The sequence below is a fragment of the Apteryx mantelli genome, chromosome 1 (genome assembly GCF_036417845.1).
Source record: "Apteryx mantelli isolate bAptMan1 chromosome 1, bAptMan1.hap1, whole genome shotgun sequence".
In the NCBI taxonomy this organism is placed as follows: domain Eukaryota; kingdom Metazoa; phylum Chordata; class Aves; order Apterygiformes; family Apterygidae; genus Apteryx; species Apteryx mantelli.
The window spans coordinates 193,474,071-193,489,343 of record NC_089978.1 but is presented as its reverse complement, the minus strand read 5'-3'; the positions used below and the strand labels follow the sequence as shown (position 1 = coordinate 193,489,343).

The 15,273-nt window shown below is 35.9% G+C and overlaps 1 protein-coding gene across 7 annotated transcripts in view; it reads right to left on the bottom strand.

Annotated features, from left to right (window-relative positions):
• The window catches only part of FOXP2 (forkhead box P2), a 454,906-nt gene that overhangs the window by 125,304 nt on the left and 314,329 nt on the right, over positions 1-15,273 (bottom strand). For all 7 annotated transcript variants that reach the window (XM_067314932.1, XM_067314922.1, XM_067314902.1 and 4 more), the window contains one exon: positions 7,689-7,778. In XM_067314932.1, coding sequence (XP_067171033.1) covers positions 7,689-7,778 — 90 coding nt within the window. The remainder of the gene's footprint in view (positions 1-7,688; positions 7,779-15,273) is intronic.

Sequence of the window (15,273 nt, the reverse complement as noted above, 5' to 3'; positions counted from 1 at the left end):
GTACTGTAACTAGAAACCATTTTTAAAAATCTACAGATGGCCTTATCTCACAGGGATGGAGAGCAGGTTACTAGCTAAAAATTGCATGAAACACACCATCCGGAGTGTTATCAGAGTATTTTGTTTAGCTGTTTTTCCTGCTTTCATAATTTTTAAATCAATGTACACTAATATGTTTGTTACATTCAAGAGTATCAAGAGACCTTTGCTTGAATGGTGCAATCCTAAACAGGCATAATTAGGGACTTGCCTGGGAGCAGACCCTTTAATAGGAGCCTGCTGAGTGGGGAACCATTCACATGTCTCCTCTCAGCTCTTCACAAGCTTTTCTGGGCAATCAGCCAGCTGGTAAGAGAATGCTGCTGATGTGACCTGCTGCAAGAGCCTGGAGGAGTGGCTCAAGAAAACCTGCATCTCCACTACCACAGAGGAACTACCCGTGTGGCACAAAGAGGAGCAACTGCAAACGTGTGCACTGGAGGCACCAGCAGCGTGGTCAGAGGGGTTGGAGGTGCATAGAGGTTGCCAGCTATTAAAGCAAGGTGAAAAAACTTTTTTTTAGGGATTGGCCTCCTGCAGCTCAGAATATATGGTTCATCCACCCCGTGAACAGCAATATTTCCTGGCATGAGGTAGGGTGCAGATTCCACCACGAGATGTTGGGTCTGCAGGTCCGCTATGCGAAAAGACCTAGGAGCTCTCTCTAGGAGCCTTGCCTTTCTGGGCCTAAATAAAGAAGAGGAGTGTGTGTGCGCTTGGGATTCTCTTCCCCTCTCCTCCCAATTCTCTATAAGTAGCTACTTAACCAGAGAATCAACAACAAAGGAAAGTGGAAAGGAAAGACATGACGGTGATAGTAGTAGTAGGCAGTTCAGAGACATTCACAATAACAGAGCAAAGAGTATGGTATGAGACACATCAGACTGCCAGAACGCTGCACTGACATATGTTTAACATCAAAATGCTTCCTGAAATCCCTTACAACATAGTAGTCATAATCAGTAATCTGCCTATTCAACACCTTGCATAATACTTCTTTCCTTTCCCTCCAAAATTTTAAAACTTTGCAACAATATTTTCATGATGAAGACATGATCTGTGCACCAGCTAGGTTTTACCCCTCAGTTAGATGAAGCCATTATGCAATCACGTTCCTCTGACTCATTTCCACTAGAGGAGTGCTAGTGCACGTTTTTTCCACATATTACAAAGATCACAAGGTTAGCTGTAATATTTTATGCCTAACAAATGACAACTGTTTTATCAATGAGAAATATTACTTCAAGATGAGAGATAATAAAGAAGATACTCAATTTAAATTAAAAGGAAATCATAACAACAACTCAAACTTGACATAAACATGTAACAAAACTAATTTTGTAAATACTGGGTTCTTTATTACACCATGATAGCTATGTGTTAACTTACTAACTAGTGTCACCTTCTTTATTTTTATTTTTTAATATCAGAAGTTTTCAAGAGTAAAAAGTGACAAAATAAATCTATTCTTGAAAGATACTGCAAAAAAATGGCAAAAGACACAAAATACGGGTTGTCACCATTAAATAGGTTACCAAAGAGAAGACACAAGAGCTTGGAGGGGACTTGAATGCATATAAATGAGGACATCCCAGAAAGTGTCTTATAACATACACTTCTACTGTAAATCAGTGAATTAAGCCCAGCTCTTTTTCTCTTTTTAATTATTGTATTTATCCCTCTACCTTAAATGGAACTCTTGTTTTCTATACTACTGAAAGCTTGAACATGATTATTTCCCTCCCTCACCCATCTTACCTAAAAATAACTCCTTGCCTTCCCTCCATCTCTTGGGGTTATCCTTGCCTTTAGAGTGGGTATCACTAATGCAAATTTCTTCACCTTAGAGGATAACTGCATATTCTTCCTAACAGACTTACAGGGGAAAACAGGACTTATTCCTTTCCAGCAGCTATCTTCCAGATTTAATTTATCCCAAGTCTCAATGTTTGCTTATATGTAGGCCACACGTTTCCTCCAGAATTATACTCAAGAGGGAAAAAAGACTGTTTATCACTACTCTCCTCTTACACTATATATTAGGCATTTGCATCTTTCTAAATCCGTGTTTTCTAGCACGTACCAAATCTTCCTCCTTCCTATGCTTAGTAGGATGCACTGCAATACAAAGAAATGTACAGCATGTAGTTTTTGGAAAGACGGTTTTGGACTAATTGAATTGGTTTCTATTTTTGTTTAACCTGACACAAACAAAACTTGATCAAAGTTACATGCATAACATTTATTTCACTTTTTTTTAACCGGGAATTTTTTACTGACATTACACATGCACGTTTGCAGTCAGTATTTGTAAGTCAGAGGGTAACATATAAAAGCAGAGCTTTTTGTTTCTTTTTCTCAATTTCTTATCTCTCATCAGCTCCTTATGTATGTTTAAAAAAGTAAGTAAAGTTACAATGTTAATTATATGTTTGCTACTTTATTATGTGTAATCAATTTTAAATTCAGACCCATATGAAGATCCAAAGGGAGACGACCAAATTAAAAGGGAGTAACACTGAGGCAAGGAGAGCAGGCAGGTAAGTTCAAGAAAAGAGACCATGAATATCTCTTTATACTTAAGTTTTCCATGTGCTGAAGAAAAGTGCATACCCACAATTTCCCATCCTCTCCTAACCACTTGCTCTTCATGGTCTATACCACATAAATACATCCAACAAATGTCACTGCTACCTTCTATCTCATATGGTCATCAACAACCTATTCAAATCTCAGCCAACATAAAATATTTCAGATATTGAGGGTATTTTCAATCTAATTATTTCCCATTTTCCTTTTTTCACCCATGATAACATTATTTTCTGTGATCAATGACCTCTGACAAATTAGAGCTTAAAATCACTTTGTTCAAGCATATACTGATGTACTTTTATTTGTATGGACTATTTTATAAAACTGTAAAATCTAAATTTTTGCATTTTGCCTATACACATTTTTATAAAACATGATTCTTCTGATACTACGCACTAATGTAATAAACATTAACTAATTAAACTTAAATGTATACTCACCTTCCCCAAATTTTATCAAGTGATTACACTTCAATGAAATGCTCATGCTAAATAAACAAAGCTTACCTTAACAACTCAACACTCCATACAGCACGATATTTATATACCAGCCTTGGTACACACTGAGCTTAACACTTTGATTCCAGGAGTCATGATTTCCTGACATGCCATCCTAATACAGAATGCATTAGTACTAAAGTTGAAATAACAAATCTGCTAGCATGAAGGAATAAATAACTAACTAGTTAATTGTAGATACATTAACTTATGAGATTGAAGATAATTATCTATGTATTCTAATCAAGATAAAGTTCAAAGTCTGACTTTATGAAAATAAACTACTTAATTAGAGACATTACAGGGAATAAAAAGAGCTAGGCTTTTCATAGATCTTGGGGGAAAATAAAATAAGATTATAACTAGCTGTCAAACCACTATGCTATACAGCCTACAGTAGTATGTGAATCATGGACCAAGTAGTGTTACCAAGAGTTGACTACCTGGCGTAAGGGAAATAATTCTAATGCTGTATGCTAACACCCAACTATGGTAATAAATTGACAGCATTTACCTTTGAATTATGCTTCTGCTCTGCACAGTCCTTGAAAAACCACAAGTCTCTCTCATGGCTGTAAATGTAACAAGATGTTGCCAGTTTTAAACCTAACCTAGATGACACTAGATTCTTCAGTGACCATAAGGATAGTTATTTTTTGCCACAGAAGAATGATCTACAGGTTCTACGACTCAAAGTGACATTTTCCTTATTATACCTACTCTGGAAATCTGACGCTATAAAGCAAAATAGTTCCATGAGAGTAATCAGCTCACTTCACCATGGATTACCACAATCACAGCTTCTCCAGAAAAGAAAAATATTCTGAAACAAAAACTTGTACTAAAGAAATCTTAACCTTACTATTGCAATATGTTTTTCAGGATGCACAGCAAGAAAGTAAATGTTATTATCTCATCATACTCAGGTTAACATTATCCTCAACTCTCATCACAATCCCTACTTATCTATTCTGCATTATGTCATTAATCAATGTATGTACTGATTGAATCCATTCAATTCATGCATCGTGTAATGAATGGCATATATAAACATGTTTCAAACACATTTATTCGGATATCTATACATGAAAGTAAAATCACTACTACAATTGGTACTCAAGCTTGTCAGAAGGGGTGTTTTTCTCATTCTGTTTTGCATAAGACATGCTAATGGTTATGCCATCTGCAGTCTGAAACCCAGAAAAATGTAAATCAAAGTAATAGTTGATCAAGATAAGCATCTACATAAAACTAATATTTTTGCAGCTATTGTGTTAACTCACAATCTAGATATAAACCTCCACCTCCTGAAAAATATAGGGAACCTGCTAGATAAGGATATTTTTGCATTGAAAAATAAAGCAAATAACATTGCCAACCACAGAAATTCTCTACCTTTAACAGTAGATCATATATCAAGCAGTAATTTAAAAAAAGATTTTGCATGTGAACCATATAAAAAATACTCAAATTCTTCTAGAAAAAAACCAGGGGTTCTCTAAAGCCATATGCTTTGTACAGCACAGTAGAACTTGGCCACTTACCCAACACCCTGTTTAGGCAAAGCTGTGGAAACAAATTTGAAGGTTTCTTCAATAAGTTTTCAACTTGCCGAATAGCTAGTAGGCGCTGTAGGCCACTAAAATACTTGACACATTATGGAGTGACAAAGAGAACATATATAAAAACATCATATGCTGTATTTCCAAAAATATTCATCAAATACAACAAGATGGCCAATAAAGTTAATACTAAGTTTTCCTTCTTTGGCATGTGGAACAACAGCATACTTTACATCAAAATATGGGGCACATGAGAGGTGCAATGGCAAAGATTATCTAACACCCACATTTGCCCGCAGATGCGTGAGCTAGTTTTAGAAGCTTTATTAGGTTTTTACTAGATTTATAATACAGTTCTAACATACCTCCAGTTGTTGGATTGGTAAATTGCTTTGAAATTAGAGGAAATTAGAAATACACTAATATTAAAGTATTTTTAAATATTGGGAGAAGCCTTTTTCCTTTACCACAAACACAAGCACAAATATTTTTGTCCTATAAACCTCAAATTGTTTAGGCACATTTAGCAGTTCCTACTGCTAGGAGATTTTGGCTAAAGTTATCATTAAATTTGGCATAATAAAATAATAATAGTGTACAATTTTATGACCCATATTACAGTATTTGGCAAAACAGACATCACAATGCTCAAAATGTAAATTTCCACTACATAAGAACAACGCAAAGCTCTGCAGGAACAGTAAAAGACAGAAATGGAAAAGCTCAAAGGTCTCATTTTCAAAATCTTTATACGTCCTTTTCACTAAAGAGGAAAATTAAAATGGAATGTGTGCTCATACCTGAATTTACATGACATTTGATACGTAAAGCAAAGTCTGGGCACAAATTCCATGTTCCTCTCATTTAAAAATGAACTAAATTAAGTGTCCGAGGCTTTATTAGTCACTATCACTGTGTACATACTGGTCATCTGAAAGAAAAGTTCCCAACATGAAGTTATCTTGGCTTTAGGGAGCATACAGCAATTCTGAAAAGAAAATTATTTGCTTTATTTGCTCCTTCCTGCCTCAGCAGTGTGACTCACAAGGCACTGACTCTTCCTGCCTGCGAAACAGGTAATATCAGATGTCTCTACAATACCTCATCCCATGGCGTTTAAAAGGCACCAGGCCAAGCTCAGGCCCTTGTAAGTGGGGGAAAGCACAAGATCTCCCTCTCCCCCTCTCCTCATCCCTCTGGGTTATGTGTATGGCTGTCTTTGTCTCCAAACAGGGCTTTCTCTTCCTTCATCGATGTCTATCACTAATAGCGCACCCCCAAATTTCTTTCGTCTTGCAAAAAAGATTTACGAATAGGTGGAGAATGTGAACAGAAGATGACAGAGAAGGGACAGCTGAACGGGAAGTCAGCAGCCCCTGAACTGCTGCAGTTTCCAGGTTGGAGTATTAAAGTAAACTAACTTTACTGGAAGACATATATTAGGAAAATACCATTATTTTTGTCCGTTTTTTACACTTCTCTAAGCATCTGGTATTGGCAGTTTAGAGATAGGACATCAGGCTAGATGGACCTTGAACTCTCCTAGTACTGCTGATGTTCTTTTTCGAATAAGCAGCTGGCAGAACAATGCTTCCACCACCTTCATTTAATCCATCACCCCCAAGGGTCGACCCTGCAAGGTCACCAGTTCCACTCCTAAAAACTTACAAAAATACATAGTTCATAAGCTGCTGCCTTTATGACTACTCTTCATGTGTGCCTTCAGCTTAAAACATATTTAATAAAAAGCAAAGTTGAGGGCAAAGAGTGGAAAGTTGAGATGGTCCCAGAACTCCCACCTTTTCTCTACACTGGACTACAATCACAGCACAGCAGGATGCCAACTGGACATATATTTTTTTCCATTCTCTTCAGTCATTTCCCTAAGTTCTTATTTGGATCTGAGCAAATAAATACAATTTTAAAAGGATATTTGAAGAAAGATACAAATGTGGAACTGTTAGCAGTCCAACATTCCCTCATGAAGTTTCACAAAGAAAGGAGACAATGTGAATTATACACAAAAATTGCAAGAGTGATCACATTTCACAATATCTCACCAATAAAACAAAGGATAAACCCTGGTGTCTGGGGACCCTCCATTATGCATCCCAAAAAATAAAAATGAGATAAAAACTCACTATTCCATCAAAAAACAGGGGAAGTCCCAATAGGCTAAAGGCTCACCCACAAAAATAGATGAGAGGAAGAGAACAGTAAGAGTTATACTATTTTATTTTCTGAACAAAATAAAATCAGCTATCATGTACATCTTTTGCCTGCAACAGACTGTAATTCAGCAGTTAAACACTCATATTTTGTTTTTATACAATGAGGGAACCAGTTTTGTCAGTAGAACGCAATCTCGTGTGTAACTGAATTAGCAACAAATCCACAAAGGAACTAAAACCTCAAAAATCAAGCCCAATGAAAAGTTTCAATGCTTCCCTCCTACAAACAGTACCTACAGTTTTATTAATAATGCATCTAAAACAATTATTCAATAATAGAACTCCTATTCGCCATAATATTATCTGAAGCCCAACAGCATCCAAGTATGAAACTATGACAAATGTTCTTCTAAAACAACAGAAGCGGCTTTTTCATAATTTCTTGCAGTTGTGTTTGCAGTTTCTGCACACTTCTGTATTTGTCACTTAGATACAGCATGGATGAGTTATTCTGGCAATTTTTCCTGGATGCTGTTTTTTTCACATTTTAATTCAGGTGTGTACATAAATCTCATATAAATTTTGCAATGTATTTATAAAAAAGTTATTCGTGCCGTAGCTGTTGAATGCAGATTTAGTCTTCATAGATGTGTCTATAACCACCCGTGGCTTTTGTTACTTACAGTGAATTAGAAGCAAGTCACCATCATACAAGCCTATATCCTCTTTTATGTGAATATGCACATATACCATAATAGAGTATAGGGACACATCCACCCACCCACCCACCCCCACACCCCCACAACCCCACACACCCCTTTACTAACCTGCAGTGGTCTCTGTTTATCACTGCCCTTAGGAGATTTCAGTCCACTTGTCTGTTGCTGTAAAAGCAGCTGTCTTGCTGCCTGGAGTGCCTAAAAGTTAAAAAGGAAAAAAAAAAGTATATGATTTCCACCATTTCCTAGAAAGAGATAGGTTACTCAGTGTTAATGTTATGTAAAAGTCCATTTGAACAAATGCAATCTCCTCCTGTTCAATTTGTATTTGATAGCCTTCAGAGTTCAGTTTGGTTTTGTTTTACTTAAAACATAAAAAAAATCCTCTAAATGTACATATATGCGACTTCACTAGAATTTATGGATGTACATGAAATCCTGCAGGAAATAAAGTTAATTTGTTTAAAGTGCTTGAAGAGGAAAAATCATAAACTGCATCAATAGCCTCATTTCCACAAGGAACTTGTCTTTGAGTGTTCAACTAAAATGCCCACTCCCTTGTAAATTATCATTCAATTTGCATTTTCATATTACAATTTTGAAGCAAAAGCAAGTAGACTTCAAGTGTTACCGGAAGCTGTAATTAAATTTGACAAATCAACATCAGATTATCTTGAAAGTGAATTAATAAGGATATTCATTGAAGATTAAAAACACTTTTTGTGCTTACAATTCAAGGAGAAACCTCTCCTTTGACAAAATAAAGTGCAGTTTTAATGCCAAATAAAAATGAGTGGTTTTCATTTGCATTCCTAGGAAAATCAGAGAACAAAGAAATTACTACTCCACCAATCAGATCAGACTCTGGGCATGACAGTATCCCAATCAAAATATAAAATGTTTTCATTCATTTTATGTTTTCATTCCAACTCAGCAAAATACAGTTAAACACATGAAATGTACACAAACATTCCATTGCCAGAGGAAGGCTACTGTAAATTATTTTGCCTGTAAAATCATTTTTAAAATGCAGCAGTATTTATTAAGAGATTAAAGAAAAACTGATTCAAAACCTTTTCACTGAAACTAACTGAAGAACTTTTTTTTTTTAAAGCCAGTTCAGTAAGTAGCAATTACAGCTTTAAAATACATCACACTGTTACGTATGTTACTACAACATACTGTATGTAGAATAGAACACAATAAATGCAACTTGATCGATAGTCCCTAAAATAATAAAGATTCTCTGCTGATAAAGAAAGGTACAGTTTTGATTAGACTCAAATGAGCTGGTTTTTAAGATAGTTTCTAGTATCCATGACAACAGTTGCTTTGACAAGATGTGCATATGGCATTACACTGCCAGCTGGTGTGAACAATGTTTGAACTACTGCATTGAGATGCTGAGCAAACAGAAAAAGTTGCCACGTCTTAACCCTCAGGGAAGGCAGTCATCCCCTGATCAATTACGAAAAGACAGAGAGAGGGCTGCTACAGTCTGGCTCCAAGCAAGTTTTCTGAGAAGGCAGGCAGACAGAGAAAACCAAAGTAAACAAACTGAATGCACTAGCACCATCTCCTAACAACATTGATTCGTCTCCCCGTCGAAGGCTCTGGTACAAAGTTTGCAGAGCACACTTTTAACATTTGGAGACATTCCCACAACAATCCCCTTATTGTTTCATCAAATTCTCAAGTAATTACAGGTCAGCTTTACAAAGACTACACATTCCTCTGAACCTAAGCAACGAGACATGCGTAACCAGCTTCTCGCCTTCAAAAATAAATAAAAGTTAACATATTTCAAAGTGCACTTGAAATATTTTGTTACCAAGGAATCACTGGATGCCCTGCTTCCTAAGCGAACAGCATAATCTCTTCTGCAATTGCAGGTCTTGAGCAGATCCCAAAGGACCATCCTGCTCTGTCTGAGATCCAGATAAATATCTGGTGATTTCAGGGGCACCAGGATCGGGCCCCAACATCTTGCAGTGGTGTAAACACAAAACATGGATTAAATGCATGAACAGAAGATCTACAGTGAATGTATGATCCTTCCCAATCTTTAAAACTCTCTCAAAGGGAAATTTGAATTAAAGAGAGCAAACTATTACACCCCTGAATTAATAGGAAACCGTGCAGGAAAACCAACCTCACCAATCAGGATGATACTGCCACAAGAACAAGTGAAGAAATCTGGAGTTAAGGAAGATGAGAAGAACCAAAAAAATATACATATTTTCTAATTTGTGGCAGTAGCAGGAAGTTCATTACAGGGACTTTATCTGGAAAATTAAGTAATAAAATCATAATGATATAGCGCTGATGTATATTTTAAAGTATCTGGAACAGTCTGCAAGTTGTTTCAGTGTCCTAATCTTCCTCAGAAGCAAATTCATCTCACATCAATACAAAAGCAAGCAAGCAAGCATCTGGCAAAGCTGTACATTTACAGTACTTGAAAATTAGAGTATGATGTGCCTTAGATTTAAGCTAGCCAGGATAATTTCAAATCATGGCTAGCATACTAGCACAGAATCAGTATAAGAAAGCATGAATTCCTACCACTAACTACAAAATGAAAAAGAAAGGTAGCACAACAGGATATGTTTGCATAAAAGGCTCTACTACTTAAACTATTTTGATTTATACGTGCTGGTAGGGATATCTTTAAAGGAATAAAGGCTCATCTTTTAATACAGAATGTCTTATAAATGATGACTACTGAATACTTCAGTGAACTTATTGTGGCAGTTTAGATTATTGTAAACACAGGAGATAGAACAAGAACAGAAAAAAATTCAAAAGATCAGAGATGATTTAAAACTCATAAAGGGAAATCACTGTCAGCCTTTGTTCTTAGAGCAGTTACTACATGGTATTTTTTTCTCCCAATGTACTGCTTAACTTTAGCTTTTGCTACTCAGTAAACAACCTCCCAGAAACATATTGTTAATTTCGAAGAATTATTATTGACATTATTCTGGAGCGAAGCTTATGAGACTATGAAACATTCAGTTCTACCAATTCGTTTGCTGCTATTATATCTTTGCAAAACAAATTGACAACTCAGAAGTGTCCTTCAAAATTAATAGTTTACACGTACATTTCCAATAAGCACCAGTCCCACATGTAATTTATAAATTTCTGTGAACTCATTTGATAGGAAAATGTGGTCTAAAAGCAGTTCCATGAAAACAAACTAACAGATGTTTATAAATTGAGCAGATCAAAATTATGTTGAGTCCTGCCTCAAATTAACAGCAGTAAGAAAGGATTCTGAGGCAGACTAAGCTGTATCCAGTTTCCAATAACATTTGTTTCAAATTTAGTGGGCACTTTTCCTTAATTAAGTTAGCCAAATTAGTAAAACTATACGAAAAAAGTCAGTGTAGACAAAAACAATAAAAAGAACTGAGGATTAGAAATGATTTTTATAATGCAAGTGAAAATCGTTATAATACTTTAAGTAATGGCTATATGAGCAGGAAATCTGGGCATATGGTTTCCAGAACTCACTGTGTCTTGTAGTAAAATATGTATTAAGAACACTACTTCTAGGTATTTTCTGTAGAGCTTTGGCATATAGCTAAAATGTAAGCAGAACAAAAATGAAAATAATTGCATATAATTCACCCTAATGGAGTTGATAAATTGTGGTCTATTTTACTGTTTGTGGGAGATAATTCTGTAAGACACAATTTGATTTTATTTTGTATTCCAAATCTTTTTATTTAATTTAAGCATGTCTCAAAGTAATTTTTAAAGAGTTATCACTTTAATAAAGTGAAAGCTGCCAATACAAGAAGGTAAACCGATTACTTTGTTCCTTTAAAAAATAAATGTATATGTATTTTTAGGAACAGATGTCACTCATATCTTTCCTTTAAAAATAGGAATGTTTAACCTATCAGCCTGTTGCATTTGAGATGTTAAAATGAAAAATGACATCTACGCCCATTAATATCATCAATGTATAAACAGCACAGCGTGACACATTCTTGAGAGCTGAAGGCTACAAAATCTCTCTGAAACATAAATAACAAAGCACTCAGAAGCATATTTGATGTTGATATTCATCTCTGAGAAAAACACTGCTGCCTGGGCTTCTTATGAAAATAGATGCAGCCCAAATGGATCTCCTGTAATTGGTTTCAGATAGCCAGGTCAAAAGAAATATGATACAAGAAACTATTATGTGGAACAGGCAAAACAAAAATGTTTATACAGGCACTCCCTATTTATACTGACAAGAGATGTATACTTCGCAGATAACCAGCACCAAAAAACTTGCCAGAAGACAACCAGATTCTTTCATTTTTCTAACTCCAAATTCCTATTTTATTTTTTTCAAATGATTGTATCCTCTAACATTGACTACTGAACATAAAATAAGTTTCCAAATGGCTGAATATGTCAAACAAGAGTCAGTTTGCTGGTAGCACTATGCAACTGAAACATATCAACATGCTAAACTGGATTTAAGGCCAGAGACTGCACTGCACTGGTTGAATAACAAGTTAACGCAATGATTACATAGCTACGTTTATTTATAAAAATCACTTCAGTAGAACCTCTGGCGCCCCTACATCCTGCTGCGTGTCCACTCTCCAGCTGGCTCAGAACGAGAAGCCCAGAATTACCTAGTCATATGAAAGCCTTCAAAGACTGTGACAGAAAGCTAATGCCGTTCAACTCTTCCTAATAGCATTCACATGATACCACTGCACCTTTTTCTCTCACTGACTGTATTTTCTCAGCCAGTCCTCTAATGAATACTGCACCCAGTCAGCATGACAACTTTTAGTCCTTCCAAATAGAGTAGCAAAACATTTAAGACTATTCAAAGAATTTTCAATTTAAGATGATCCAAGTCCTTTCCAACTGCAGCCCAGGAAGTCTCTTTGGGAGACTTGACAGGAAAAGCAAAATCCCATGAGCCCTGAGACATCCATACCTTAGGGAACAACATTCCTTCCTAACCTGCACAAAGGAGTGATAAAACCTGTAAGCATGTTGGCTAAGGACATGTGTGCCATACTTGAGAGTCCATGCAGTCACGGGAATCCTGTGCTAAAATCCAAGCCTGGTTTCCAGCTCAGAGTGGTAGACTGATTATTACGGTGTTTTCCTACAGAAATACAAATGAAGTACTAGATAGTTAAGGCTTTTAGTACCCACCTCGAAGAATGTATTATCAAAGAAATCTAGACAGTTGCTAAGACTCAAGAAGGAATTGACTCAATTAGGCCAGCATTAAAAATATGCAAATAATCAAACAAAAAAGATTTGTCAATCTTCTGCATCTTCTAGCTTACATTGGAGCAACCAAGCTGTACACAGCCAGGATGTGGCAAGTAGCTCAACTTCAACAGCGGAAGTGCAGGGCATTTCAGCCTTGCCTACTAGCAGAACACAAACCTTCAAGGGATTAAAGTGAGTTATTTTCAAGAAGAAAAGGAAATTAATAGAATTGGATGCCCTACTGCCAGGCTGTGTATTCTAACCATGAGGCTGTGAGATAAAACCACAGAATACAACAAATGACCTTCCACAATTGTGTTTCAATAAAGTGGCAGTGGCCACCAAATTCGGTATTGAGCCCTACAGAGTGATTAAGTGAACATCTGAAAACATTTGAGAACATTTACTGCATTGACACTACAGGACTTTGGTCAAAAAAATGCCTAATTTCTGAATCCCAATAGCCTTTGGCATGAGATAGCCACCGAGGTGCTTTTGTTTTTGGTTTTTTTTTTTTTTTGCTTAGGGTGATACAGCCAGTTTCTGTTTTCGATTCAGATCTGTTTGTCTGACACTCCTGCAATACAAAATAACAACAGAGGAAGAGATCCTCCTTCTACCTGAGCTTCTGTTCTGCCCTCATGTTATCCAGGATTAATTTGCAAGTGAAGAGAAAAAGTATCAGTAATAAACTGATGAATGCAACATGAAGTCTCATAATGCTGTTTAATAAAAGGAAATTAATCACATAATTGTCATAAACCTAGTTTCAAACAGCAATCTATCAGAGAGAAATTATGCATCTGTAGTTATTGACCTTTCATTTTACCATGACTGATTTGTAATTAGACTAGTTTTGTGAAAAATAATAGTTAATTACCAGATTTTTTTCACTCTAATTGTTTTGGCAATTTTTTTTGTTTAGTGTCTTACTTTTTCCGCATGTGAAGGATACTAAATAAATACAGGGCACTAATAACTTATCGGCTAACATATTTTATTTTATAAAGTCAGATTTAGTTTCTCACTGTACAAACCAATTTTGCAATGTGCATACTAAATACTGTTTTGAAAGCTACAATTTCATTTTTCCTGCCCATTATTTTGCTAACCAAAAATTAGGAACAAAACACCCTTACAGCTGCTTGCTTCAATTCCTGGTGTCATTAGCAGGGTCTTTCCCCACAGACATCGATCTGCATTGGTCATTAGGGATACATGATAGACCGTGCATAACATGTTCCATGACAGCAAACCAAAATGCTGTCTCCAAAACTCAGACCACCTGTAGAATGTAAATGTCAAGGGTTAGGAGAGATTTGGGCCCAAAGCCCCAAAGCTGTGCTCCACACTGACAACCTCCCTTCTTTTTTTCCACATGCCTGAATTTGTTTAACAGTCCTGTGGTAAAAAAGGATTGAAACAGGCAGTGTGCTGTACTTCATTCTTACTACTTACATTACTTATTGACTAACTGAATTAATGAAATTAAAAAAAAAAGGTGCACACAACAAATAATAGTGCCACATATTCACAAATATCCTGCTGCTGCTATCTTCTTTCATGTGACACTACTTTTAGAAAAATAGGACCTGAAATAGATAAATGTAAGAGCTGATCTCTTCTACATGGACAGGAATATGTCGATCGGATGTACCAGTATTCCACACGAAAACTAGTAAGTGTTTCACATGAAAATCAGCTAGTTGGTACATAAAAGGTACTTAAGTGTGAAGTGCAATGAAGAACAGCCACTACAGCTATCCCATGTGTGAATTTAGAAATGACAAAGATCCTTAGAATTACTACACATCTATATAATACTATGTATATATTTTACAAATGTATATGTATCCTTGATTTGAAAGGATTTGGCTAAAAAAAAGATCTTCTTTAAAGTCTGTCAATTGTAGACATTAACTTATTGGCTGTGAAGCCTACTTTCAAAGAACTCAGTCTGAAACAAAGTAGTGTTGGCTTAGGTGGAAGATGGCTTGATAATTTATAAATAGGAAGGGAACTGATGGAAATGGAAGTAAGAGTGGTCCCATTTGTACTAAAATCAAAATGCAGAGCAAATGTGGGTGGAGAAAGAAACATAACATCAAGGGAAGAATTATAACGTTAGCCTTTTAGAAGGCAGTGGTTTTATCTGACAGAAATCTGGAAGGGAAATTTAAAAATTAAAGACAAGGGAATTAGCATGGAGATTATTAAGCAAATGAATAACAAAAATCACATTCAAGAATATAATCAAAGCTAAAACAAAAGATGAGGCAGAAGTAAAACAAAATGAAACAAGTACTAGGGCAATTTGTTCTGGCCAATAGCAAGATTCCTAGAAAGGAACCTAAAATTTGAAAGGACAGGTGTGACGACAGATTAGATCTGTTAAGAGATATGGAGAGGTAAAATAACATGTGAAGAACAAACGCCAAAAAGATAATTA